The sequence below is a fragment of the Lonchura striata genome, chromosome 14 (genome assembly GCF_046129695.1).
Source record: "Lonchura striata isolate bLonStr1 chromosome 14, bLonStr1.mat, whole genome shotgun sequence".
In the NCBI taxonomy this organism is placed as follows: Eukaryota; Metazoa; Chordata; class Aves; order Passeriformes; family Estrildidae; genus Lonchura; species Lonchura striata.
Window position 1 is genome coordinate 6,393,169 of NC_134616.1, and position 24,682 is coordinate 6,417,850.

At 50.1% G+C, this 24,682-nt stretch overlaps 2 protein-coding genes and 2 long non-coding RNA genes across 4 annotated transcripts; all 4 read left to right on the plus strand.

Moving 5' to 3' along the window:
- The first annotated feature begins 3,495 nt into the window (after positions 1-3,495).
- LOC144247118 (V-set and immunoglobulin domain-containing protein 4-like) lies at positions 3,496-4,910 on the plus strand. Its single transcript, XM_077786618.1, has 4 exons — positions 3,496-3,808; positions 4,038-4,111; positions 4,301-4,715; positions 4,894-4,910. The coding sequence occupies exons 1-4, from the start codon at positions 3,496-3,498 to the stop codon at positions 4,908-4,910; spliced, it is 819 nt and encodes a 272-aa protein (XP_077642744.1).
- Positions 4,911-5,178: 268 nt separating this feature from the next.
- LOC144247110 (uncharacterized) lies at positions 5,179-6,478 on the plus strand. Its single transcript, XR_013340791.1, has 3 exons — positions 5,179-5,271; positions 5,679-5,786; positions 6,405-6,478. It is a non-coding gene; the product is annotated as an uncharacterized LOC144247110 (long non-coding RNA).
- A 336-nt stretch (positions 6,479-6,814) lies between these two features.
- On the plus strand, positions 6,815-9,023 carry LOC144247119 (uncharacterized). The gene is made up of 4 exons (XM_077786619.1): positions 6,815-6,851; positions 7,001-7,123; positions 7,566-7,587; positions 8,387-9,023. Exons 1-4 carry the CDS (start codon positions 6,815-6,817, stop codon positions 8,559-8,561), a joined length of 357 nt encoding a protein of 118 aa, XP_077642745.1. The 3' UTR covers positions 8,562-9,023.
- A 502-nt stretch (positions 9,024-9,525) lies between these two features.
- On the plus strand, positions 9,526-10,677 carry LOC110480470 (uncharacterized). The gene is made up of 2 exons (XR_002467112.2): positions 9,526-9,604; positions 10,380-10,677. It is a non-coding gene; the product is annotated as an uncharacterized LOC110480470 (long non-coding RNA).
- Positions 10,678-24,682: the final 14,005 nt, after the last annotated feature.

Below are 24,682 nucleotides of genomic sequence, written 5' to 3' on the forward strand. Positions count from 1 at the left end.
GGTCTGAGTGACCATCTGTGCTCAGGTTTGGGGACATGGGGACTTTACTCTGCACCTGTAGTTAGCCCAAGATGAGTAGCAGAAATGGCAAAACAAAGAGCGCCTGAGCTGTGGTACCTGAAGAAATGACACTTGAGAGAGGGTCCTGTCCTGTGTGTGGGAGGAAGGTGGGTACCTGGGGAGACAGGCTGCAGTGTGCAGCATGGGAGAGAGCAGCAAGTTCAACCCAGAGCAGAGATACTGGAATAAAATACTGCATTTTAATAAACCAGGTCACTAGCCAACATGTCTGAGACTTCGAAGGATTTTTCTTCTTTTGTTCAGATACAAAACTATGAGAAGTCCTTTCAGTAAGGAAGAAATGGGCTGTGTGACTCAGGGAGCTGTGTCTGTGTCCAGGGAGAGAAAGATGTCATGTACATCACATTTGGGGAACTACAGTTATTCATGTCTGCTTTAGTTAAATAGTGCTGCTTTTTTTTTTTTTTTTAATCCTGCATAATTAGAGCCTCAGGAAGTCTTGCATGTCCGGTTCAAAAAATAATCCTATCAGCAGTTTTAGTTTGGGTTTTCAACTTCTTTCAGGGTGTGTTCCCCAAAACCCAGCTTCTCTTAAACTCTTTTGTGTAGGAGACTGTTTGGGACAAGGCTTTACTGCCAGTCATGGATCAGGGTGTGGAAAGGGTTGGGTTTTAATCACCTCTGTGAAAGTGGACACATTTCCCTCTTTGAGTGACACAGCTAGCAACTTTGACAAGCACTTTTCTGTTTGCTTGCTTGCTTTTAGGCAAGACTCAACATTGCCAAAATCTTCTCAGGGGCAGCATGGGCAGATGGATACAGGCCATGTGCACTGATACCCCATTGGCAGCTGCAGCAAAGATGTCAAGAAGAAAAGGCAGCAAAAAATCAAGTTTCAATGTCTTACATAGATATGCTTTGCAAGAATGGGTGTGGCTGCCTCCATCATCTTCCTCAGCAGGATGGCAGCTGGTACAGGGCTCTCAGAGTCCTGGATGAATTTGTTGCAACAGGTCTTGCAGCACAACATTTATTTTTTGCTCCAGACAAGTTCCACCACAGCGATCAGCAGGGTGGAACTTGGAATCACAGTCAGCAAGGGCCCCACGGGTGGGCATGCCTCTACCTGGGATTGAAATGAGATCTATGACTTCTCATAGCTTACTGACTCTGGGAAAATGAAGATAATTTCCAGCTCTCCTTACCCTAGCAGAGAGGGAATAAACTGTCACTGACATGGAGCAGCACTTCCAGCGATGGGTTCAGCTGCAAGGTGAATGTTTCAGCCCATGCAGACAGGTATTTGTTGTGATGGGACAAGGCTGTGGCAAAACCATCCCATTTACCTTTCTCTCCCAGTCCCAGCAGAAAACAACTCCCTGCCCCTCAGACACATCTGCAAAAGATTCTGTTTTCCTGGTGCAGCAGAACCATATACTAAGGCATGGCTATTGAATAAATCCCAAAAAGTTGCTCTACCATTCAACCCCTGTAACAGAATTCACTAGATCAGTAGATTTGCTTTTATACATGTTTCTTATATTTCTGTAAATCCTTCTCTTTCTGGTAATAATTGTAAGCACTACTCCTGTGTATCACACCTAGATAATTCTTGGAAGTACTTTTAAAGATACCCTATAGTGCACACTCTGAATGTCCCTTGGCTGCCAGTCAGAAGTCACCTCCTTGGCAAACACAGCGTGTGCCTTCAGAACATGACTTTTGCCCATGAACTGGACTATTGCAGCAGAAATGTGAGCTGAGAGAGTCTGTGATGCTCAACATGACCTGGCAATGGATACTTGCAGTTCAAAAAGGCAGCTGGGTCCTGGGCTGCATCAAGAGAAGTGGATGGGGATGGAGAATGGGACTGGAAAGATCCATACAGCCTTTCTCCTTCCTTCACCCTTCACCTAACTCAGCAGTGAAATGGACTCGTGATGTTTCAGAAAGAGGATCCTTGATGACAAAGGACAGAATAAAGGGAAGTGTTCTTCACTTGCAATCTGGTCCCAGGAGGGTGGGAGTCTCTTGGGGAAAGGACAAACCTGCACTTCTGGGAGAATGGGAGAAGTTGAGCGGATAGTGGTGTTTGTGATGACTTTCATCAGCTGCAACGGTGAGTAAATGCTTCAATGTATAAGAAAAAATTAGAGTACTAAGAGGATAGCAAAAATCTTTTGAATTAATAGCATCTTTTTTTGTTAATTGACAAGTCAATTAGAAAGTCTTTAGCTTATTGTATTAACCACAGAGCCTGAGAATTCGTGAGAATTTCCTTTGGCATCAGATACAACGAGGTGGGTTTCAAGAGTGCAGCAAATGGGGCAGTATTGGGAGAGTCAGCTTCACTGCCCCAAGGCAAGGGCAGAATACAGTTTTTTGGGACTCACTGTGGTGTCCAGCTCTGAAAACAGTCTTGGTGAAGATGGAATATGCATTCTAAATTTAATAACTTATCCTCATTGTTCTGTTAGCATGGCCCTGGGAAGAAGAAGAGTCGTGAGACCAGGTGCCAGCACATTTGATTCCTCTTGGTCTCTCTTACTTAGTGAATCTATGGTTGCATCAGGAAAGCTGGGACTGGAACCTTGGCTTCAATTTCTATTCCCTTGAGTGAATATAGCCTTTCTCAGGGCATATAGGACACTGGCAGCAGCAGAGGATAGTTTTGGGAAATAAGAGAAAAGTGTTCTTACAAGTTGTATACAAAAGCACAGGATTGTTCCTGACATTTAGAAAATTGGGTTGAAGTATATTCCCCATTTTGTCATGGCTTTGCAGATTACAGGGATCTGCCTTTCAACCAACTTCTTGTGAGCTAAAGCTGCTGAATATAACCAGTGTCTTTCCAGGGATGGAAGGGGGGGAAGAATAAGGGGTATTGGGAGAGATGAGCCGAGTAAAATGAAATTCAGGTGATTTGTTACTTACAAGAGGCTCTTCCCAGAGAAGATGTGGGAACCATGGGCAGGCAGCTGGAGAAACTGGAAGAATGTGTGGAGAAAATCTTCCCACTCTTCTCCTGTGCCTACTTGGACACTTGGCAGGGTGCTGATCTGGGTCAGGTCTGAAGTTTCCCAAGGCTAAAACAAAAGGATAGGCTTTGGTCCACCATTCCTATTTCAGGTTCAGTACTGCAGGGAAAATCCCTAAACGTTCCTGCTCACAAGGAGACTGTTTGTACTGAGAAAGAATTAAGAATTGGCAAGTGCCCAGAGAGAAACACAATAAAAATAGACATGAGGTCAAGGCAGCTGTTCACTTCCCCATGCTTGATGATGTGGGCTGGCTTAGTGCTGTGGTTACAGCACATCTGAGACCTGGCCTCATGCTGGCACCTACTGCCCGGTGAGTCCTGTCTATCCAGAGGGGGTTTCACTCCTCTGCTGCATTCTGATTTCTTCCCTTCCACTGCTGTTCCCCACAGCCCACCTGGATCTGTCCAGTGTCCACCAGGTCACGGGCACATGGATGGGATCCGCCACTCTACCATGTACCTATGTGCCTTCAGAAGGTTTCACGCAGCAAACGCTCCGATGGAGCGTGGAGCGGGACTCCAGCATCGCTACCGTCTTCCGGAGGGACGGCTCTGGTGACCACATCTTGCTGTCTAAATTCCGAGGCCGAGTCAGTGTCCCAAAGCACAGCCCAGGGGATGCCTCACTCCTCATTCAGAACCTCGAAATGCTTGACAGTGGACACTACACTTGTCAAATCACCTGGAGGTCTACAGATAACAGCTTGATAACAAAAGAGGTGACCACTACAGTTAAAGTTGTCAAAGGTAAATCCAGCAGTAAAGTCCTGCTCTTGTGCAGCCAGGTTAAACCAAAAGGAGGTAGGGGGGACCAGTGTTGGTGTGAATAGTCTTTCACACCACACTAGGCTGGGGGTTGAAGCATCTGCCTCCCTTGCTGTGTTGGTTAACCTTCTCAACACATGGAGGGGTAGGAATGAACTGGGGAAGGGAGCCAGTTAATGTAAACCTCAAGCTGGATCTATTGATGGGCTAGTTGAACCCATGATGTTTGAGTTAATACCCAGGTCTGGTTCTGTGCAGGCAACCAATATCTCTGTGGTTCAGCAAGTGGGAGTTGTGTGAGCCAAGTCTGCCTTCTCCCCTTCCCGAGCATCCTCATTGTGTGCTAGAAAAAACTCTTTCTGCAAGGAGCCACCCACCCCAGAGAGCAGGATTTTGTGAAAGGGCGGCAGCAATGGTGGCACAGCTGGTGTAACCGGGATTAACACGCGGGTTACCTGAGCTCAACCTGTGCAGGGAGGTGATGTGGGAGCCGAGCTCCTTCCTCCGGGAAGGCACCGACAGCAAGAGCGAGAACTGCTGTGCCGGGGGGACCGTCCCCAGCAGAGCCAGCCCTCCGTGACCTGGGCCCCTGTGCTTTGTCTTCCAGTGGCAGCCACCAAGCCCATCATCCGAGCTGCGGAGCCGGGGCTGACGCTGCCGGCCGGGGCCAGCGCCAGCCTGACCTGCGAGGCCGGCGGGTCCCCTCCCATCAGCTACCGCTGGTTCCGCAGCGCCGCGGCGGGCACGGCCGAGCTCCTGAGCAGCGGGGCTGAGCTGGCCTGGCCCAGCCTGCGGCCCTCGGACAGCGGCACGTACTTCTGCGAGGCGCAGAACAGGGCCGGGGCCGGCGCCGTGCAGCGCAGCGATGCTGTGCAGCTGACGGTGACAGGTGAGAGCCGCGGCACGGCCCCCGGAGAAATCCCTCTGCAGGGCAAACAGCAGCATCCTCCTTCCCTGCCCGCGAAGAAGGAAATGCCAAACGCCTTCAGCACTCGCACACAGCCCTCCCCGCTGGCTCCGCTCTGTGTCCTTCTCTATTTCCTCCGGTCCGTTTCCTCCTCTTTCAGGAACTGCTCTTTTCTGATGCAAAAGAGGATTTCTACTTCAAACATTCCTTTTTATTTATTCCTCTGTGGGTTTTCTGAAGTTCTCCCTGTAAGGCTGCCTGCCGCAGGTCAGCAAGTTTAGACAAGGAGTCGGGGCTTTATTTTGAGAACACGGAACAAGTGAGTGGTAATTCAGTGGCAGAACAAACCAGACTGGCCTTTGCTCCCCACCACCAGCTGCGTGTCTCAGGAGACACACTGAGACACACTGCAGCCCACACACGCCAGGCTCTGACACCGCCAGGCTCTGACACCGCCAGGCTCTGACACCGCCAGGCTCTGACACCACCAGGCTCTGCAGCACTGGTGTGTGACAGGTTGGACTCAAAGGCCTCACGGGTATTTTTCAGTCTAAACAATTCCATGAGGGGTGCCTGGTGGAAAACTTGCAGCTCTCCTTGCCTGGTTACTGGCTCAGCACAGCTGTGATGCCCCTGAGGGCAGAGCCAAGCACAGGCACCACACAGTGGCCTGTGAAAGAGGCAGAGCTTGCTGAGCTCCCAGGACAGAGCTCTGGCTGAAGCCCTGTGGTGCTTTTCCCAGCAGTCCCACACGGGAGGGAGCAGCAGGGGAACAGGGCTCAGTGCTGCAGGTGCTGCCTGACTCTGCTGGCACAGCATCCCCCTGCTGTCAGCTGGGAGGGGGCTGCTTCCTCCTGCTCCCACCTGTGGGGAATTCTGGACCACAGCAGCATCACCATGGTGGTCAAACCCCTCTGTAAGCCTCTCCTCCCTCTAACCTTGCAGGTCTGCCCGCCACAACAGCGGCCTTGCAGACGAGCAGGGGAACCACGGATGGACACCTCTCATCCACCGATCAGGAAGACAGTGGTGACACGGAGCACACAGTGACAGGTGAGTGCCCAGACCAGGGTTATTCACCTCTGTGGCAGGAGGAGACAGAGGCAGGGAGTTTGCTCTTCCACAGCCAGATCAAGCACCTATGCTGTGTATGAATTGTGTCTGGATTGTTACCCAGAGGCAACACCAGAGGCTGGTACCCCCCCTGCTTGAGAATTTGCCAGATGATGGGACAAGAAAATATTGTCTGTGTCCATCTGGGACCTGAACTGTTGAGGCTGCAGAGCTTCAAAGGGAGGTTTTCTGGGGCAAGAGACCTGGCACAGGCCTCCACACCTCATGAAGTTTATGGTGCTGCTGATGGCAAAGCCCCCCAGGCCAGCCAGGGAGTCACCATAGGAAAGAGAGAGTGAAGGTGTCCTCTGGAAATCTAGGGAAGTGCTAGGAGGGCAAAGCCAAAGCATTCCCAGGCTGTGCTGGGAATGATGCATTGTATCAGCCAGGGCTGCCAGGAACCTGTGGGGTGAAGGTCAGGGAGGGGAGCATGAGTGCCAAATGCTGCCCCAGGCCTGATGGCAAGACACACACAGGATAATGGGTGAGTCTAGGCTGGCAGAGCAGACCCCATTTTCCCAGTGGGACTGCAATGCATCCACCATTCTCCACTAACAGATCCAGTCCCAACGACACAGGTCTCCAGGAGGGATACTGCTCCAGTGGGGCCTTTCACAGGCACAGGTGAGTGGAGTCTCATGCTGGAAAACACCAGATTTGCACTGGCGAGGGCAGGGTGGCAAACATCAACCCAGACCAGCTCCATATCTGGTGGCTGTGCTTGTGGCAGATACGGCTGCAGGGAACAAACTTTGGCATGCCAAATACTAGGCATTATCCAGGCAGGAGCTGCGCTCCTGACTCCCGCCCACACGCCTGTTGGCGGGGACATTTGCAGCCTGAAGTTTGCTGCTTGTTTTCACGCAGGGATGCCCCATCCCTGGAAGTATCCAAGGCCAGGTTAGGCGGCGCTTGGAGCAGCCTGGTTGGTGGAAGGAGACCCTGCCCACGGCAGGGCGTGGAACGAGATGGGCTTTGCGACCTCTTCCAAGCTAAACCATCCCGGCATTCTGTGACTGCCGGGAAGCGGCTGAACCCCCAGGTGGCCTCGGCCCCTTCTCGGTTAGGACTTAAAGGCCGTCCGAAGCAGCGGGGCACTGGCGCCGTGTCCCCCGGCCGCAGTGACAGCGCTGTCCCCCGCTGTCCCCCCGCAGGTTCCCCGCGGCTCGCCCCGTCCCCGCTGCTGCTGGGGCTGCCGGCCGCGCTGGGCGGCGCCGCGCTGGGCGCGCTGCTGGCGGCGGGGCTGTGCTGGTGCCGGCGGCGGCGGCGGAAGGACGGTGAGCAGCCCCAAACCCAGGGGCAGCCCAGGAGGAGGGGATGGGATGGGGCGGGAGGGCGGGCGGTGGAGGGCCCGGTCCGAGGTGGCAGGCGGGGGAGAGACCCATCCCCGTCACTCTCATCCCCGTCACTCCCATCCCCGTCACTCCCATCCCCATCATTCCCATCCCCATCACTCCCATCCCCGTCACTCCCATCCCCATCACTCCCATCCCCATCATTCCCATCCCTGTCACTCTCATCCCCATCACTCCCATCCCCATCATTCCCATCCCCATCACTCCCATCCCCATCACTCCATCCCAGGTTGATCTCTTTCAGAGAGAAACCCGTGGGAGGGTTATTCCCTAAACGTGGGAACACCTGGAAGTTGGGTTTTGCTCTGTGACACGTAAAACAAGTCACTGCATATCTTAGATTATTTTTCGTTTTTCTTTTCAGAACCTCTCTATGAAGTTGCTTTGTAAGTGCAATTTTCTACTTAGGGTACTAAGACTGAGGGCACTGTACTGGTATCTGCTCCTAAAAAGCCTCTTTGCTCAGTGAAAAGCAAAGACTTATTTGCCTTATAGGGAGAGGATCTGAACACCTTGGCAGTTTAGTTAGCAACATGAGGACCTGATCACAGGAGATAGCCAGACTGTTTTTTAATATGGTAGAAAAACAGAAAGATACTCTGGGTGTTTTGCTGTGCTTGTCACATGCTATGGGATACCTGTTCTCTGTGGGAAATTCTTGCCATTATTTAGCAAAGCAAAATTCAGAAATTTTCAGCTCTTCCTTTAAGTTCCCTCTACACTTACCTTTCTCCATAAGAAACATGTCTTAGTGCTTGGCCAAGTATTACTTTGCAAAGTAATCATATTAGCATATGATTATACAAACACATCTGCCCCGAACTCATCTTAGTTTTCAACACCTTCATACTGCTTTCCTACTCAGATACACACCATAGCAATCTGTAGCAATTTGTCACAAATATTCCTAGTATTTACTTTCTAAAGGCTGGACTGTCTGCTGGTAATTTTAGAGTATAACAAGATAATGCCATGAGAGTTTATAGGGCTAGTATTAACCAATGCTTCTTTTTGTGTAATTCTTTTAACATCACTTTCTAGTGTCTTTCAGAGCCCCACATATCCTCACTAGAATAGTATGAATTTTGCTGTTCCACAGACTGTGTGGTAGCTCTTGTCTGTAAGATGTAGATGAAGTGCCATCTGCTTTAATCGTCCCTCTCACTCGTGTCTCTCTTGTCCCAGCCGCAGCACTGCAGAGGTCGCCCTGCTGCACCCTGAGGTGGAAGTCCCTGTTAAGTGCCTACAGGAGGAAATGTGCTCTAGCACTGAAAAGATCACCGTGAAAGACAGGAAAAGCCTTGAGTATGAGAACCTTGTGACTGCAATGGAATCTCAGTATGAAGCAGGAGGATTTTAGTAGGGTACCAGCTTTTCCACATAAGCAGCCATGCAGGGCTGCAGGTACTGATGAACTTAGCAGAAGGAAACTCCTCCTCCTGTTGTCCCTCTGTTCTGCTCTCACTGTTTGCTTTTGCCCAGAGGAGCTGCAAAACCTTTTGGTCTTTGGCAGACCAGGCCCTGCCTGCAGGAGCAGGATCCCCCAGCCAACAGTTTGTCTACCCACTTCTACAGAGCAAGTTGTTTCTGAGCAACCTGAAGGACCCAGGAAGAGAGGATCTGAAGGAGTGAGAACATGAAATTCTTTAGCCTGTAAATCCAGGAGTAGTTGGTGCAATGCTGCCGGTCAGTAACACTAGCAAGGGATACTCTCCCATGTGTATTCCTGTTAAGACATCCCAGGCTGCAAGGAACCAGGATTGTGCTGGAAATGGAGATCCTCTGGCTTTTGTAGCTCAGCAAATACTGGTTATACATCCTGCCTGTGCTTGAGTCTTTCTCTTTTTTTTGTTACAGCATGGTAAAGGGACCACAGAGGGGAGGTTGATGTCCCAGGAATGCCATTTTTGCTATCAGACTGGAGCTCAGTGCTCAGAGAGAGAGGGAATGAGTCTTTGAACTATCACCCACTAGTTTTCTCCTGGAAAATAAGAACTGATGTTAAAAGAAATGCTGGAATTTAATTTTTATGGTATGGGGGCCAGAAGCTTGATAAAATAGAGAGAATTTTGAGGCATTTGGATAATGATTGAGTAAGGAACCTCTCTGAATACAACAGACGGACACCAGTTTACTCTGGGGGATGTAAGTGAACCTGTGTGATTACTAATGCTGGCCATGCAACATGGATGCAATTCCTGCCTTCAGCTGCAGTGCATTCCCTACAGTACACTGTCACTCAGCAGTCTGATTTGACTCATCAATGTTAATTGTTTGTATCTTGCCTGTACTGCAGTGCTGCTGTCAGTTCTGACCTCTCTGTGCCTCCAGCCAGCATCCTTTTGTCCTGCAGGCTTGGCAGGGAGGAGGAGGAATGCCTCCTGGCTTTATCAAACCAAATTGGTAAGAATTGCTGGCTTTTTTCTATCAGTGGGTGCAGCAAGGAAAGCATGGGGAAGCAGCTGAGCTCAGGTCACACACACCCTCCTGCTTGGCCCTGACTTCACCCACAAGGCTCATCTCTGCTGCCACGGGTCATCTCTTCTTGGGTCAGCAGCCTAACAGCAGGGTCACTTTGAGTGCTTGAGTGCTTTGTAGAGCCACTTTTAGCTTTACACCTCTGAATTGCAGGATGTGAGGTGGGAAAGATCAGAGAAAAAAATCTCCTGCCTGTTTTGTGGGGGCTTCACTAGCATTGTGATAGCCATGCAGGGAGGGCTGTGCTGGGTGTCAGGCTGCCCTCCAGGGAGGCAAAGTCTGGATCCAGTCTTTCCCTGTGGGACTCATGGCAGCCAGCCCTGAAGACACCATGCTGCAGAAGCTGCTGGCATCAGCAGTTCCAGGGGTGGTACAGAACAAAGGAGTTGAGGGGAATGGAGAGCTGCAGCCATGCTCATGCAGGGCAGTAGCATATGGTGCAAGGTCAGTGCTGGGTGGGAAGAGAACTGAAAATTTCTCAGCTTCCCCATCCTTACCTCAGCAAATCTAGGCCCAAAACACATGACATGGCACTCTCCTTCCCCCTCTCCCGACCCCCCCCTCCCAAATATAATCCTCATTAATTTTCAATTAGCTTTGTTTTTTTCTCCAAGTTTTCTTGCTGTTAAAAGTTCTGAGCTCCAGGTTCACTCATTGACTATGTAACACCATGGTTTTTGCATCTTGTGGTTCCTCCCAGCACTGATCTGCTCTGACAAGGTCTGGGCACCTTCCTTGGAAGAAATGAAGCCTGGGAGAAACTACAGAGGAAGAAGGCAACAGGAGTTAAGAAGGGGAGAGCAGATGGACCAGCCCCCATGTACTCCTCTAGTTAGGGCAGCAACAGGACTTTGGTCACAAGTAGCAGAACAGTAAGACATTAGAAGCCTGTCTCCAGTGCTGAGGTGTTTTTCCCTGGGTAACAAGTGTGTGATTATTTCTTTATTTTACTTTTAGCATGTTATCCATGTTTCTAGTAAAACCTCTTGGCAACGGAACATTTTTCTTCTGAAAGCCACAGAGGGTTCTGCTCTGTTGCATCAAACCAGAAAACTTCTCCTTTGCTTGCAATGTGCTCATCTGCTGAGCTCTGCTCCAGAACGGAAGGAAAAGCTCAGCTTCTGCCCTGAAAGGACACTGCCTCCCAAAAACACACCATCTTGAGTGGCCAGCAGAGTGTCATGAGATTCACAGTTTCCCTTGCAGTGCCTGTCCCATGGAGGGGACCTGATGGCTTTTACACCTGCTGGGTTTGTACCATACTTTGGAGCAGGGAGGTGGGAGATGAAGTCCCAGAGAAATTTGTCCCACTGCATTTGATGCTTGTTTTTGTAAGAGAGAAAGGGGTTTACTTTCTTCCCCTTCACCCCAGTCATCCGGAAGGATCTGGGAGCTGAAAGGGAGAGTCATCTATAAAACAGAGGGCAAACTACTGGAAGCAAAAATTGGAAAGGCGTGAGAAAACAAGAATGAAGGGCATAAACAAACCCTTGGCCAGCTGTGGTGCAAAGGAGTTTGGGTATGTTGAAACCTTGAGGTTTGAGTGACAGCAAGGCTTGGGGCTGACATGGCTGTGTGCTTCATGGACAATCCACTGGGGACAAAGCAAAGCTTGAAATCATAGACCTTGCTCTCTTTTGAAGCTAACCTCCATGATAAAGATCATGGTGATGTCTGTGAGTCATGAGGAGGTGCCTGAGAGAGACCATGGGAGTGTGAGTCATACGGAGTAGGGCCATTTCTGGACCACTTGTGGATCATGTTTGTCCAGAAGTGCACAATCTAGTCAAAAAGCAGAACACAATTTGCTTAGGCAATGATACACATTCATGGGTTCCAGCTTTGTAGAAACTCCAGCTTCTTCAAAATATTTGCTAAGAAATAGTTGCAACAAAAAGCCCAAAAGTTAAGTATTTCAGTTTATTAATATTCTCAAATATTGCAAAATTTGCTGGTGCTACTGTCCTAGAACTAGTCAGTACAGTCTTGGGATTTTTTTTTTATTTTTGAGTTTTCCATGTCAAATGCTTTCAGAGTTTGATTTGTCAAATTGGGCTCAATGCTGCCCCTCTCATTTCCCTACCCTGACATATCTGAAATTCTACAAGTCAGTTACTGAAAACACTTAGCAATCATTACATCTTCAAGCAGGATGATTTAGAGGGAATTACTTTCATTAAATAGCAGAGTAGGCAACCTTGCTGTAAGTGCTGACTAGGAATAACCATGCAGAGACAAGAAGTCTTCTCCAAACAGCAAGGCTCCCAGGAAGGGCAATGGACTCCATGGCCTAATTTAAAACAGATTGAGCAAACATACATTTTTCACAGGCTAATGGGCCAGAGGAAAGTTAATGAGCATCCTCATTAGTTTGTACTCCATATAAAAAAGATTACTACATGTCCAAATGCAAGATTCTTTATTATGGATAATGCTGCTTTCACCCATGATGTTGTGATTATAGTTGCCAGGATTCTTGTTAACTGAGCTTAATTCACAGCTGGCTAGTTAATGCTGTGTAAGAGAACAGCATTGTATTTGGATGCAAATAACAAGGACCCAGGGCACAATTCCCTGATAGAGAAGTTGCACCAGCACCACTTCTGCTCTGATTAAATGTTGGGAGGGATACCCCGACAGATACTTCCAAAACCAGGGTGGAAGGGAAACCTGGCAGCACAGCATCAGCCAGGTGTTCTGGAACAATGGGATGGGCTGCTCAGCACCTCGGTGGGTTTCTGGAGAAGTGCTGAGCCTGCAGAGGAAGGCTCCTGCCAGAGCAGGAGGAAGGGGCTGCACCCTCGGCGTCGCGTTGCTCAGCAGTGCCTCACTTGGGGTATTTGACAAACTGACACTCTGCACACTGAGTGTCGGACTCAGCTTGTCAAATACACGCAGTGCCACACTGCAGCTCCCGGGTCACAGAGTCCTCGCTGGACGCCAGCCTGGGCACACACAGGGAAAAGAAGCACAGCAGCTGTTGTTAACTTCAAAGGCTTTTTCCAGTTAGCAAAATGCATCATTTATCCTCCCATATTTCCCCCTCCTGCACTCTTTTTGGGGTGACAGAGAACCACACCAGCAGACACTGCCTTCTGCTGAGGAAAATATCCACTCTATTAATTCAAGAGTCAGGAAAAGAAGCACAACTCTGCCCCTGGGCATACACACAGGGGTTGATCACTGACTCTGTTGGAGGCTCCTCCATTTGGCAGAATACTCTAGAGATTATGATGCTGAAAGAAAACCAAACTCCACATAGGGAAACAATGAACTTCTTCAGAAGTGAAGTGAAACTTTCTCTTCTGTTGACAAATGAACCCTTCTGCTTCATTTCTAGCAGAGAAAGCCTTTCCTGCAATAAGTGGAGCTTTCCACCTCCAAACGCTGGCATAATCCAGCCTTTAAGGGTGAACACCATATTCACACACACACACACACACACACACAATTCTTGCACAAATACAAAATATAGTGTTATTCCCTTGTTCTTTTAACAAGAGTGTACAAGAAATGCAGAAATGCACCTAAAGAAAACGAAATAAAAAACATACACAAGTGAAGATATTGTACAGTATTACTCTGTTCTGTGTCCTTCTCAGATGCTGACTGTTTAGAAATTCAGTCTAAAAACAGATTTGAAATTCTGATACCGTACAACCCTCCCAAAAAAAATCCATCCTGGCTCCTAAGTTACACACTCATTCTGCACAAGACTATTTATGTCATTCATACTCTCTGTGGACATGTCCAGATATAGCTAAGTTTTTAGCATGGTGTTTTAGCTTCCTTACCAGTCCATGGATTTTAATCTCACATGACCAGTATCACCAGTTTGTGAGAAAGTAGTAATGCTATTTTTAGTATCAAAATAAAGACTGAAATGTTTTTAATTATATTTTTTAAGGTAGACCATCAAAGCCGCTAAAGTAGAATTAAATTAAGTAAATTAAGAATATCATACAGTGGGCAATTCATCAACCATTTCTACCTCTAACTTCCATGACTCTATTTTACACAGATGATCATAGAATTACATCTAATATCACATACAGAAACATACCTGGAAAGGAAAAGGTTTTTTTCAGATGAAAGCATAGCAAATACAGGTCTCCAAACCCAGAAGAGAGTGGAGTAAGACTTAAGAGCAAGATAACAGCTACAGCTTTAAAGGTAAAATCTGTTTCTAGACTGAGTGACTACCCAGGCTTTGCAATTCTGGCATTCCCCTGTCTCCACCTTCGCCTTGGGTGCAATGTAGATAGTGACCAGTTCTGTGTTCTGCCTCCTCATTCCAAATGCAGTTCAGCTATGGCAGATGATGTGGCAGTGGATAAAATCAGCATATGCACTTCATGAAGATAAGAAAACTATGTCAATAAGCTGATTTAAGATCAGCCTGCTGGAGTATGTGTGGACCTGTGATCCTCCAAAGGACTCTAAGCCATACCAAAATATGAGAAAGCCACTAGAGAAAGACTAAGCAGGCTCTTCAATAGGTATCAATTACTCTATTGCCTTCAGCTTCAGTGCTGATGTCTAACAGATGTGGCCTTGGAGGGGGAAGAAGAAAACAAGGCAGCACTGCTTCTGCAATTGAAGCTTAAAATAATCCCCTGTTGTGGCTTTCTGAGGGGAAAAACAGCCACATAAAATGTTGCTGTGAGGGACAGATAAGGGATGGGGACACAATGGAGATAATTCTATCAGCAGATGGGAATGAAACTTGCAACTCTACCCGTAGAGATCATATCTGATGTGAATGGATTTGTCATTGTCAGAGCTTCTGGTTTCAAGCTGAAGTGGGTAGTCCCAAGTAAAAGCTCAGTTATAAAACTGAGCAATCTACTGCATACTCTGAAGGCCAAAAAAAAAAAATTTTTCTTGCTGCATTCTTAAGTCAGTCCCTTACCAAATTCACAAAAAGTCCCCTCCAGGCTGCATGTCATCGCTCAGGTATTTTTACAGGGCTTCAGACTGTTTTGCAACTTGCAATGAAAATAAATGAAAAGTAAGATTATTGCATAGATTCAAGTCTAAACCTAATAACAGCATGTATGGAAGTGTGACTGTGTGGTTTTCACATGCTGAGTAGCAGAGCCCTAGAATGCAGGCTGCAGACATTTCAAGGTATGCATTCATTATGCAGGATTTGAACTGGAATCAAGGTCATCTCTGTTCTCCCCTTGGTGAAACACAAATCATAGCCTGAATTGAAAGCAAGCGTCCCCATAGATCGGTGGCAACAGGGTCTGCTGAACCCCTGGCCAGCTGAAACCTTGGGTTGTGCTTCTGCTAGGAGCTGGAAGCCTTTGTCATAACAGATACAAATAAGGCTTTGCCTATGGCAGGCTTCCACCGGATGCTGTTCTGCTCCATATTTGACCTTCCTATGCTCCCAGCCCTGCAGACACTGCAAGGAGCTTTGCCAGACAAACGCTGGGTCACTTCAAAGCCCCCAGGAAGGGCCTGATAATGCCCCCATTACCTTCAGGTCACCCTCACATGCTCCCACAGTCCCTGCACTCCCCTGAGCCCCACAGCTCCTGTCCCTGCACACTGAGCTCTGTCCCCGTCCCCAGACACACAAAGAGGGGAAGAGGGTAAGTGCAGTAAGTTTTCATCTGCTCTACTGAAACCATAAGGACAGTGAGAAATGGAGCTGACGAGCACACTCACACACCACTGGGACAGGGTCTCTCCCAGATTACACACTCCTCCATCCCACACCCTCCTCTGTTCATTGAGAGCTGCCTCATCTATGATTAATTTAGATCAAAATGCCAGCGGCTCACGGGCAGCATGTGTGTGTCTGTGAGCTGAGGAAGCACACACACATGCACCCTGCTGCTGAGTAGAGCTACATATCACTGCTAATCATAATTCACCTTCATCAAGGAGCCATGATCCAGGGCGCAGTGCTCCCTTGCTGGGACCAGTGGCATTCCATCCCCGAGCCTGCCTTCCCCAAGCACACCCAGCCAAATGCCACCTCATCCCTGAAAGGAGGCACCAAAAAGCCCCTCTTGCTTAGGCAGACACAACCCCAGCACCGAAGGGAGGCAGCCCAAGCCCAAGGAGGATTAAAACCCCTCGAAGTTCGAGGTGTAAAATGAGGCGGGAGGACAGCTTTCTTCATTGCCAGGAATTGCCCCACACCTTTCAGCGTCCAACACCCACAGGCCTTTGGGACCTCCTGAGGGAGAAACAGATGAACCCCAAAGGACACATCCTCCCCTGTCCCCAGCCCCCTTGCTGTGGGCAGGACGGGGACCTGGCACCTACCATGGTGGGGCCATCCAGAGCCGCGGCAGCCGGGCCGGGGCCGCAGCGGGGGTGGCGCGGGAGCGCGGTGGGGGCTCAGCCCGGGCACACAGCTCGGTTTTGAAGGGGCTGCTCCTCCTTCAAGAGGAAGCTGCGAATGGGGAAGATAAGGCTGAGGTTAGATAACAGGAAATGTCTGGATGTGAGTGACAACACGTCCAGGTTGTGAAAGCAGCTCTCCCCATCCTGCCGCGCGGCACGAGGCTCACGAGCGGGGTGAGGGCGAGTGCCCAGGGCGGCCACGACGCCTCAGGGGCCGGGCACACAGAGCTGGGCACACGGGGATGGGCACACAGAGCCGGGCACACAGAGCTGGGCACATAGGGCTGGGCACACAGAGCTGGGCACACGGGGATGGGCACACAGGGCTGGGCACACGGGGATGGGCACACAGAGCCGGGCACACAGAGCTGGGCACACAGAGCTGGGCACACAGAGCTGGGCACATAGGGCTGGGCACACAGAGCTGGGCACACGGGGATGGGCACACAGAGCCGGGCACAGAGAGCACACAAGGCTGGGCACACAGGGCTGGGCACACAGAGCTGGGCACACAGAACTGGGCACACAGAGCCGGGCACACAGACCTGCAGCTGAGCCAGCCACTGGCAGCACAGGGAAGGGCCCCAGGAAAGCTGTGAGCAGCCACACCAACTGTCCCCAGTCCAGCCACCTCCATCCCACAGTGCTCAGGCTCCCCTGACTTGCCCTGGCTGCTGAGGAGCCAGGCTGTGAGGGCACAAACAGAACAGAACAGAATGGCACAAACAAACCAGCTCTGGACACAGGCTCACGCCCAGGGTGGATCTCTTACCCTGAGAGGAGTCTGAGTGAGGCGCAGGGAAGCAGAGTTCTGTTCTCAGGGCTCCAGCCATTGCAGGAGGTTTTGTTCCAAAAGCTGCCCCACAAGGCTCACCTCGCTTTTGAACTCATGGCCATGCCTCAGCTCTTCTGTTCCCTCACACTCACACGAGCAGACAGGTTTTGATTTCCCAGTTCCAGCACCTGACCAAGGAGCTGCTGCTGGTCCCTCCACACACCCTCTGGTGTCCCCTGAGGTCCCGTCCTGGTCTCTGGGGCATCCACAATGCCTGCACATAAAAGTAAACACCAGTGTATAATTCAGAGTTGTAACCAAAGCAAGTCCAACCGTTTCTCCTCTCCTGTACCACCCTCAGTATGGGCAGTCTGAGATGGCACCTAGACTCAGTGCTGTTTTCATCCAGCCTGGCCAGAACCCCAGCTGGCCAGCACAGCTGTGGGGACAGAGATCAGCAAGCTGCATTTGCCCATGCCAACAGCACAGGCTAGCCACACAAGACCAAAATGAATTCAAGCAAACCCAGGAATTTTAGAGGCATTCCTCATCTTTCTAGACCAGTATGATACACAGTATATTTTGTAAGGCCAGGATTCATTAAAAATAAATTGTTTTGTGTCTGCACCATCAGCTAGCCCTGATGGTGTGATGGACATTTGAGGGACATCCCTCTTGTAGGATTGGTCCTCTCACTCCTAGCATTCAGCTGCAGCTCTTCCTTTCCAGTTTTGCCTCCCCACTGCTGTCTGGCTCTTCAGCCAAACCCCACAGACACCCTCCAGTGCTGGTGGCTGGGCCTGCCCTAGTCCAGCAGCTTTCAGTTACGTTATCAGCATTCCAGGACTGCAACCACAGACTTCATGTTTCTGCAGCTCTGACCAAACCCCTAATCTGGAAAGCACTTATTTATGCCTCCAAGTAACTGAGCCCCCTGGGAGCACACACGAGGTACTCCTGAGACCCTGTGCAGACATAGTAAGACCAGCCAGCCTGCTAACAGTCAAACCCATTCCTTGTGCCTGAGGAAAAGTCAGATAATGAGGAATACAGTTACTGTCCAGTTCCTCTTTCATTTGCCTGTGTTTTAAAATATACAGTAAAAGAGGAATGGACAGGTCTGGGTGGTTTTGTTCTGTTTTTACTTTGGTTTTAACTGGCTGCAAGAAATAGGTCTGTTCATGTAGTCTGTGTAGTTTTTTATGCAAGCCAGCATGAGCTTGAGTCCATGAAGGCTTTCTAGCCAACATGGCACCAGAAACCTGCTACTCATCAGCTGGGGCAGTGGGAGACCAAGCATCTTGCCCCAGCCAGGCCACACTGCTTTGCCTGCACCTGTCTCCAGCCCAGTCCTGTGGGCCCACAGTAATATCCAAGGTGAAAGGCTCTCAGCGAAGCTGATTTCTTCTATACTTTGCAGATGTCACCACACTGCCCCACTCTGTGCAACAGCCTTGAAATCACACTCATTTCCCAATGAAGGACTGTTTTCAGTGCACTTGCAGTGCATGCAGCTCTGTAGCTTGCTCTGGGAAGAGGAAGAAAGGAGGTAGAGAAGCTGTGGGCATCACAGATATCCATCAAATAATGTTTCAGAGGCTTCTGCATACTGGTCCCCAAATTTTCTTGGAAAATCACTTGAAAAAATATGCATCCATTTGATTAGCATGCAGCAAATTCTCTCACACTTCAGCCTCAAATTCTTGTACTTTTTACCTGCCATAAAGTAGAACATGAAGGATTAGCAGGTTTGTACTGGACATGGAAAAACTGAGACTCATTTAATTCCTGTGCTGCTCTGTGCAGATCAATCCACGCAGACATGAAACAAAAAAGGACATGGAATTCTTGGAGCAAGTGCAGAGCAGATCCACAAAGTTGATAAGAGGACTGGAGCACCACCTTGACAAAGACAGGGAAAATAATTCAGACTGTTCAGCCCACAGAAGAGAAGGTTTGTGAAGACCTTATAGCAACTTCAGTATTTGAAGAGCCTACAAATACCAGAAGCTGGAGAAAGACTCTTCATTAGGAACTGTAGTGTCAGGACAAGGAGTAATGGGTGCAAATTGAAAGAGAGGAAATTTAGGCTGGATATTAGGAAGAAATTATTTACTGTAAAGGTGGGGAGATACTGGAAAAAATTGCCTAGGGAAGTTGTGAAAGCCCCAACCCTGTCACAGTTCAAGGCCAGGCTGGAGAAGGCCTTTAGCGAGCTGGTCTAATGGAAGGTGTCCCTGCTCATGGCAGGGGGAGTTGGGACTGGATGATCTTTAAGGTTCCTTTCAACTCTTCATTTTCTATGTTTCTGTGATCCAAATTGACTTAGCCAAGGCTAGGTGATTGGAGAATCTGGCCCCTGGTCAGCATGCCTTCACAGCACACCAGGAAACTTTACATTTGAACAGCTCCTTGCAGAAACATCTTCAAAGCCAATATACTCTTTTTGATGAGGGAATTAAAGCTGTGTGTTACCAAGTTAGGCCCAACTCCAGTCATCAACGACTGTGTTCCACTTCCGTTTGCTCAGTCAATCCAGTTCTGCTAGCCAGCAGCATCCAAAATTAAGTCCGTCTTGTCAACAAAACTCACTGAACCATGCCTTGTTGGCCAGCCTGAGCTTTGAGTTGTGTGAGCATCTTGTTCCCATTTCCATTCTTCACCTCGTTCAGAAAGAAAAACAAATCAACACAGTATGGGGACCTCCAAGTTTTGCTGTCAGTGCCATCCTCCCTTCCTGCCCTCTTTTCTGGCAGGTGCACAGCAACAAGAGTCAGAGGCTGAGCTCCAGCAAACAGCGGATATTTCTGTTCATGCCTGATTATGTGTTTGGCACATTTGTTTTAGACCTTGGGTTAAGGGGGGAAAGAATGAGAAAGAGAGACAGAGGCGGGGAGTGGGGGGAAAGGCAGACACCAATCAAGAGGTTCAAAGCTGGTTTTCAGATGGACAGTGAGAGATAAGAAAACCCCACTAACTGTCACAGCTACTGAATGACCCAGAAGACATCCTGTACCTCATACACTGTTAAGAATAGCATTCAAGGAAGAGTAGTAGTGTTGATATTTAATCCTTAAGAAGTAGAAAAATAGCACCAGCCAGAAGTCAAGTAATTTTAGGTAGCTTCAATTTATTCTTATTTAATTTTAATGAGTACACTTGGATTTCTATATGAGTGGAGGAAAAACAGACTTTCTTTTTTTTCCCCGAGGTCTGGCATACCTGTTCAGTTGAGACCAGATCTCTGTTTATAGCTGCTAAGTAACCTTGCCTAGAGATTTTGCTTCAAAATAAAGTTCTATTGCAGCCACCTTAATTCCCTGATTTCCTTAATTCTAGTGCATCATCGAAAAATAAAGCTATATTTTCCATATTTCCTCCTCAAAGGACTATCTTTTTTCTTGCAGTAATTTTATTACATGGCTAGATAATGAGTAAAGTCTTATTCTAGGTCTGAAAGATTGATAGACTTTCTCTCTTAAAGAAATCATGAGCTATGGAGCTGCTTTATTCACTGCTGGTATCAATACAGTTACTTCTGAGAACAAAATCCAACCCTAGAATTCTAAAAAGACAACCATGGATTCATGTATGTATTGAGGCTTTTTTCATTAAAAAAACTTAACAAGCATTTAAGTTGTCAAAGACAGGATTGTGCCAATTCTTTTTCACAGACAATGAAGGCAGAGAGAGCAACTGTGCTTCTGACACTCATCACTGTCTTTTACTGAATATGCAGTTACTAATTTTTTTTTTTTTCTCTGCATATTACTTTCAGAAACCTGAAGTTTCTCTGCTGCCACTTTCTGGAGATCCTACCAAATTAATATCTTGGGTCCAAACCACTGGTGATGGCTACAAGGCATGGCAGGCAAAGGCCTATGGTGAACCTGCATGCTCCTGCTCTGCAACCACAGTGTCTGTGCCATGCCAGGCTCTCTCCCACATGGGAATACAGCAGGAAAAGCTGCAGTGGTGCTCTCAGACTCCCCTCCCAATGCTCAAGTGGCAGTGCTGGCAAAAGCAATTGGCAGTCAGGAAAGAAAACCACATCAGGCCTTCCATGTTTGGAGATACCACTTCTAAAGGCTCCTAAGTCACAGATAACTGGAAACTGGGACTGCAGCTAGAGAGATAGCAGTTTCCCAGTCTTTCCATTCTTTCTTTAGCATTTGCTGCTGGAGAACCCCAAGTGATAGAGTGCTGGGTCAGCCAGCCCCTACTCTGATCCTAGGCACATGTTCTGCTCTTCAAGCCTCAGAGCTGACTGCAGGAACAGCATGGGGCCAACATACCAAGAGCACCTAAATGCCAAGCTGATGTGTTTATCTGTCCTCCACTCTACAGGCAACTGCTGCATTGTCACAGAGATGTCCCTTGAGCAATGACCACTGTCAGACCCTTCAGTCTGGGCTTCTGGGAGGAGGCAGATGTGCAGTTATCGCTCACCCCCCTTTTAGAGCACAGAGGGCATTTCGACACCGCTGCCTCTGCTTGCAGAGTCACTGTCAAAGGGAAGTACGTGACCGCGGGGCTCCGGCTCCCAGCTCGCCTCCTGTGTTGCTCAACAGTGACAGTTGGGTTTGCATTAGCCACTTTCTCTGTGGCAATGAAGTGCTTCTCAAAAGCCATCATAACAGAACAAAAGTGGGTTTCTGTACAACACATCTCTGTCTCTCAGTACATGAGGTATCATGCTGCTAGGCCACCTCGTAATCATTACATCAAGCCTCCCCATTTGGGACACAGAAGAGGTTCACAGACAATGTGAAAAAACATCTTTCACAGCAGGATGGCCTGCTTCGTTAGACCTCTTCAGAGTGGCACAAGAAAAGTCAAAACAGAATTGTGTGGGTTGGTACAACTGCCAACAAGTTTGCAAAAGTGGGAACCCTGATTTTCATAAGCATTGCTGTGGCTGCTGCAAGGCTGCTCACCCTTCCCAAAAGGAAAACTGTAGTTTGAGAGAAGGCCACAGCCCTCATAACTTGGGCGGCCTTTTCTTTTCTTTTGGACTCTTAAGAGATTATTCATTAAGTCATACGCCTTCACACTATAGCTGAACTGGGATAGACACACCAAACAGACCAGGGCTCTCTCCAACACCCATTATCTATTTTCATCACATCATCCCTCCTGTGTTGGAGCTTTTGAGACATTTCAGGGTGTTTTCCACTCCAGTGAAATTCTACCAGCACACCTCTTTCCTCTGAAGTGCCTCATGTGACAGCCTAGAGCAGTGATGCAGGCTGAAAGGCCAGCCTGTAGCAGTTGGGAATTTCTCCCCCTTCCCAAAGCAGCTGAGTTGCTTCACATCCTTTACTCAGTCAGGTATGAATCAGAGATCCCTTCAGGCAAGAGCATGGAAATGCATGGAAGGAAAGAGGTTTTATTGACCCTGATGGCTTAATCTTATCCCAGGATGTGAATGAGCTTTAACAACACTCAGACTGAAAAGTTCAAATGTAGACACGAATGTCTCTTTCCAAAGCAGCTTATGGAACATTGCACTAATACAACAAGGCATATAAGGTCTATTTTAAGCAGCACCCCACCTATATCCAGACAGTGAACTTACACTTGGCACCAAGAAAGACAAGAAATTGCCCATCAGAGCACATGGCCTGCGTGAGGTGTTACTGTCAGAGCACTGATTATCCGCTGAAATGCCCACAGGCAAGGAGTCAGGCCATCCATCTGCCTGCAGGGCTGGTCGGATGGGCTGGCAGGGACACAGCTGTTCTCGTGGCTTTCTGTCAAAGGCTGAGCAAATGTGAAGGTTGAATCTTAAACCTGGAGCAGACAGGATAACTCGAGGCAGGTAAATACCCAGCCCGATGGGCAGGCTGGGCAGGGACACAGCTGTCCCAGCAGTGTCCTGTTGGGATAGCCTCAGCCGGGATTTGGGCAGGCTACAAAGACACGTGGCGTTTAAAAGCTGTCCTGTTGTGTATCAGAAGTATGTGTTATATTAAGGATTTAAAACTTTTTAGTAGATACAAAGTCAAATTTAGCGTGACTAGTGCAAAGAGACACACAGTGAGAGACGCTCCCAAAGCGACCGGCGCACCGGGTACAGCGGCGCTGTCCCCGGAGGTTGCAGGGAAGAATGAACTGCCCCTCGCAGAGCCTCCTCTCGGGACCACACCGGGCCGGGCTCCCCCAGCACGGAGCGGCTTTTGCTCGGGGCAAGGCCCGCAGGGGCCGAGGGGCCCGGAGCTGCGGAGGGGCCGGGGCTGCGGAGGGGCCGGGGCTGCGGAGGACCCGGGGCTGCGGAGGGGCCGGGGCTGCGGAGGGGCCGGGGCTGCGGAGCGGCCGGGGCTGCGGAGGGGCCGGGGCTGCGGAGGGGCCGGGGCTGCGGAGGGGCCGGGGCTGCGGAGGACCCGGGGCTGCGGAGGGGCCGGGGCTGCGGAGCGGCCGGGGCTGCGGAGGGGCCGGGGCTGCGGAGGGGCCGGGGCTGCGGAGCGGCCCCGCCGCCCGCGCCGCCACCCGCGGCCGTCAGGTGTCGCTGCCGCCCGCTCCCCGCCCGGCCCGGCTCCAGCTTCGGCTCCAGCCCCGGCCCGGCCCGTCCGGCCCCGGCCCCTCCTCGGCTCCGGCCCCGGCCCGGCCCGTCCGGCTCCGGCCCGGCGCAGTCCGGCCCCGGCCCCTCCTCGGCTCCAGCCCCGGCCCGGCGCAGTCCGGCCCCGGCCCGTCCTCGGCTCCAGCCCCGGCCCGGCCCGTCCGGCCCCGGCCCGGCCCAATCCAGCCCCGGCCCCTCCTCGGCTCCGGCCCCGCCCCGGCCCAGTCCGGCCCCGGCCCCTCCTCGGCTCCGGCCCCGGCCCGGCCCAGTCCGGCCCCGGCCCCTCGCTGCGGCCGCCCCGAAGGAGCCGCGCCCCGGCGGCCGCAGAGCCCCGCGTTCCGCGGCGGGCGGTGCCGTGGCGGCTGCGTGGGAACATTCTTGGCGGTCCTGGGCTCTCCAGGGAGAGGGCTCCTGGTCAGAAAGGGACAAGGACGACTTTCAGCCGGGGTGTGGGGGGGGACGGGTTTTATTTTTAAAATCCGTGTAAAAATGCTGCAAATAAAGCCCAAGCCGGCTGACGGGCCCGGAGGCTCATTCGCAGTCAGCGCCGGGCAGTCCCGCTCAGTTACTGCGGAGAGCTGCGGCGCCGCAGAATTCCTTGGGAATTGCCTTCTTGACAGCCCTGCTGTGACCCTCGATATCGCTGTGTCAGCCACAGCTTTCTGCTGGGACCTGGTTGAAAAACAACAACAACAAAAAAAAAAATCTGCAGGGCTTGCGATTGTCAGTAATGGCAAGAACCTGGTTCTTGTCAGCCCCAGACTGTAACCAAGCTCCCACTGCTCTGCCGGCCATCTCCATCACTGTCCCAGCACTGCTGCCAAGCTGTGTGTGCTCAGAGACTGTCCCTAAGCGTTTCTGGGTATGTGTGCACACAGCTGATGGCAAACACCCGCCATGAGCTGATTCCTGGGCACAGGGCGCCTCATGCCTCTGCACAGGATCACAATGACCATCTTTCCCCCACTGTTCTAACTTTGCATCCTTCAGCCTGACCCAGCGAAGTTCTTCCTCGCTATCCAGCAGTTACGGTCCCTCAGGTTTTGCAGGTGTTTCCAGTTGGGATGAGCGTTGTAATGAGTTTCGTGCTACTAATGCCTTGAGAGAGGAAACTTGAAGAACAAAAGGGATGGGTGAGTGACAAGACTGCATCTCACCACCAGCACTGGGTGTGTGCATGTGGCATTGTTCAGGGTGCAAGTGAGTACTCACCGCTGGAATGTCCTACAGGAAAGGGGCCTGTGCCAGGCCCGAGAGGATGCGAAAGGAGATGAGGAACTGAGCTGACCCGCAGGCAGCTCAC

Coding starts and splice junctions, on each gene's coding strand:
- LOC144247118 (XM_077786618.1), top strand. CDS start 3,496: ATGGGATCCGCCACTCTACCATGTACCTATGTGCCTTCAGAAGGTTTC. Junction 3,809..4,037: donor TACAGTTAAAGTTGTCAAAG/GTAAATCCAGCA, acceptor TTGATGGGCTAG/TTGAACCCATGATGTTTGAG. Junction 4,112..4,300: donor ATATCTCTGTGGTTCAGCAA/GTGGGAGTTGTG, acceptor CAACCTGTGCAG/GGAGGTGATGTGGGAGCCGA.
- LOC144247119 (XM_077786619.1), top strand. CDS start 6,815: ATGGGCTTTGCGACCTCTTCCAAGCTAAACCATCCCG. Junction 6,852..7,000: donor TTCCAAGCTAAACCATCCCG/GCATTCTGTGAC, acceptor GTCCCCCCGCAG/GTTCCCCGCGGCTCGCCCCG. Junction 7,124..7,565: donor GCGGCGGCGGCGGAAGGACG/GTGAGCAGCCCC, acceptor TTTTCTTTTCAG/AACCTCTCTATGAAGTTGCT.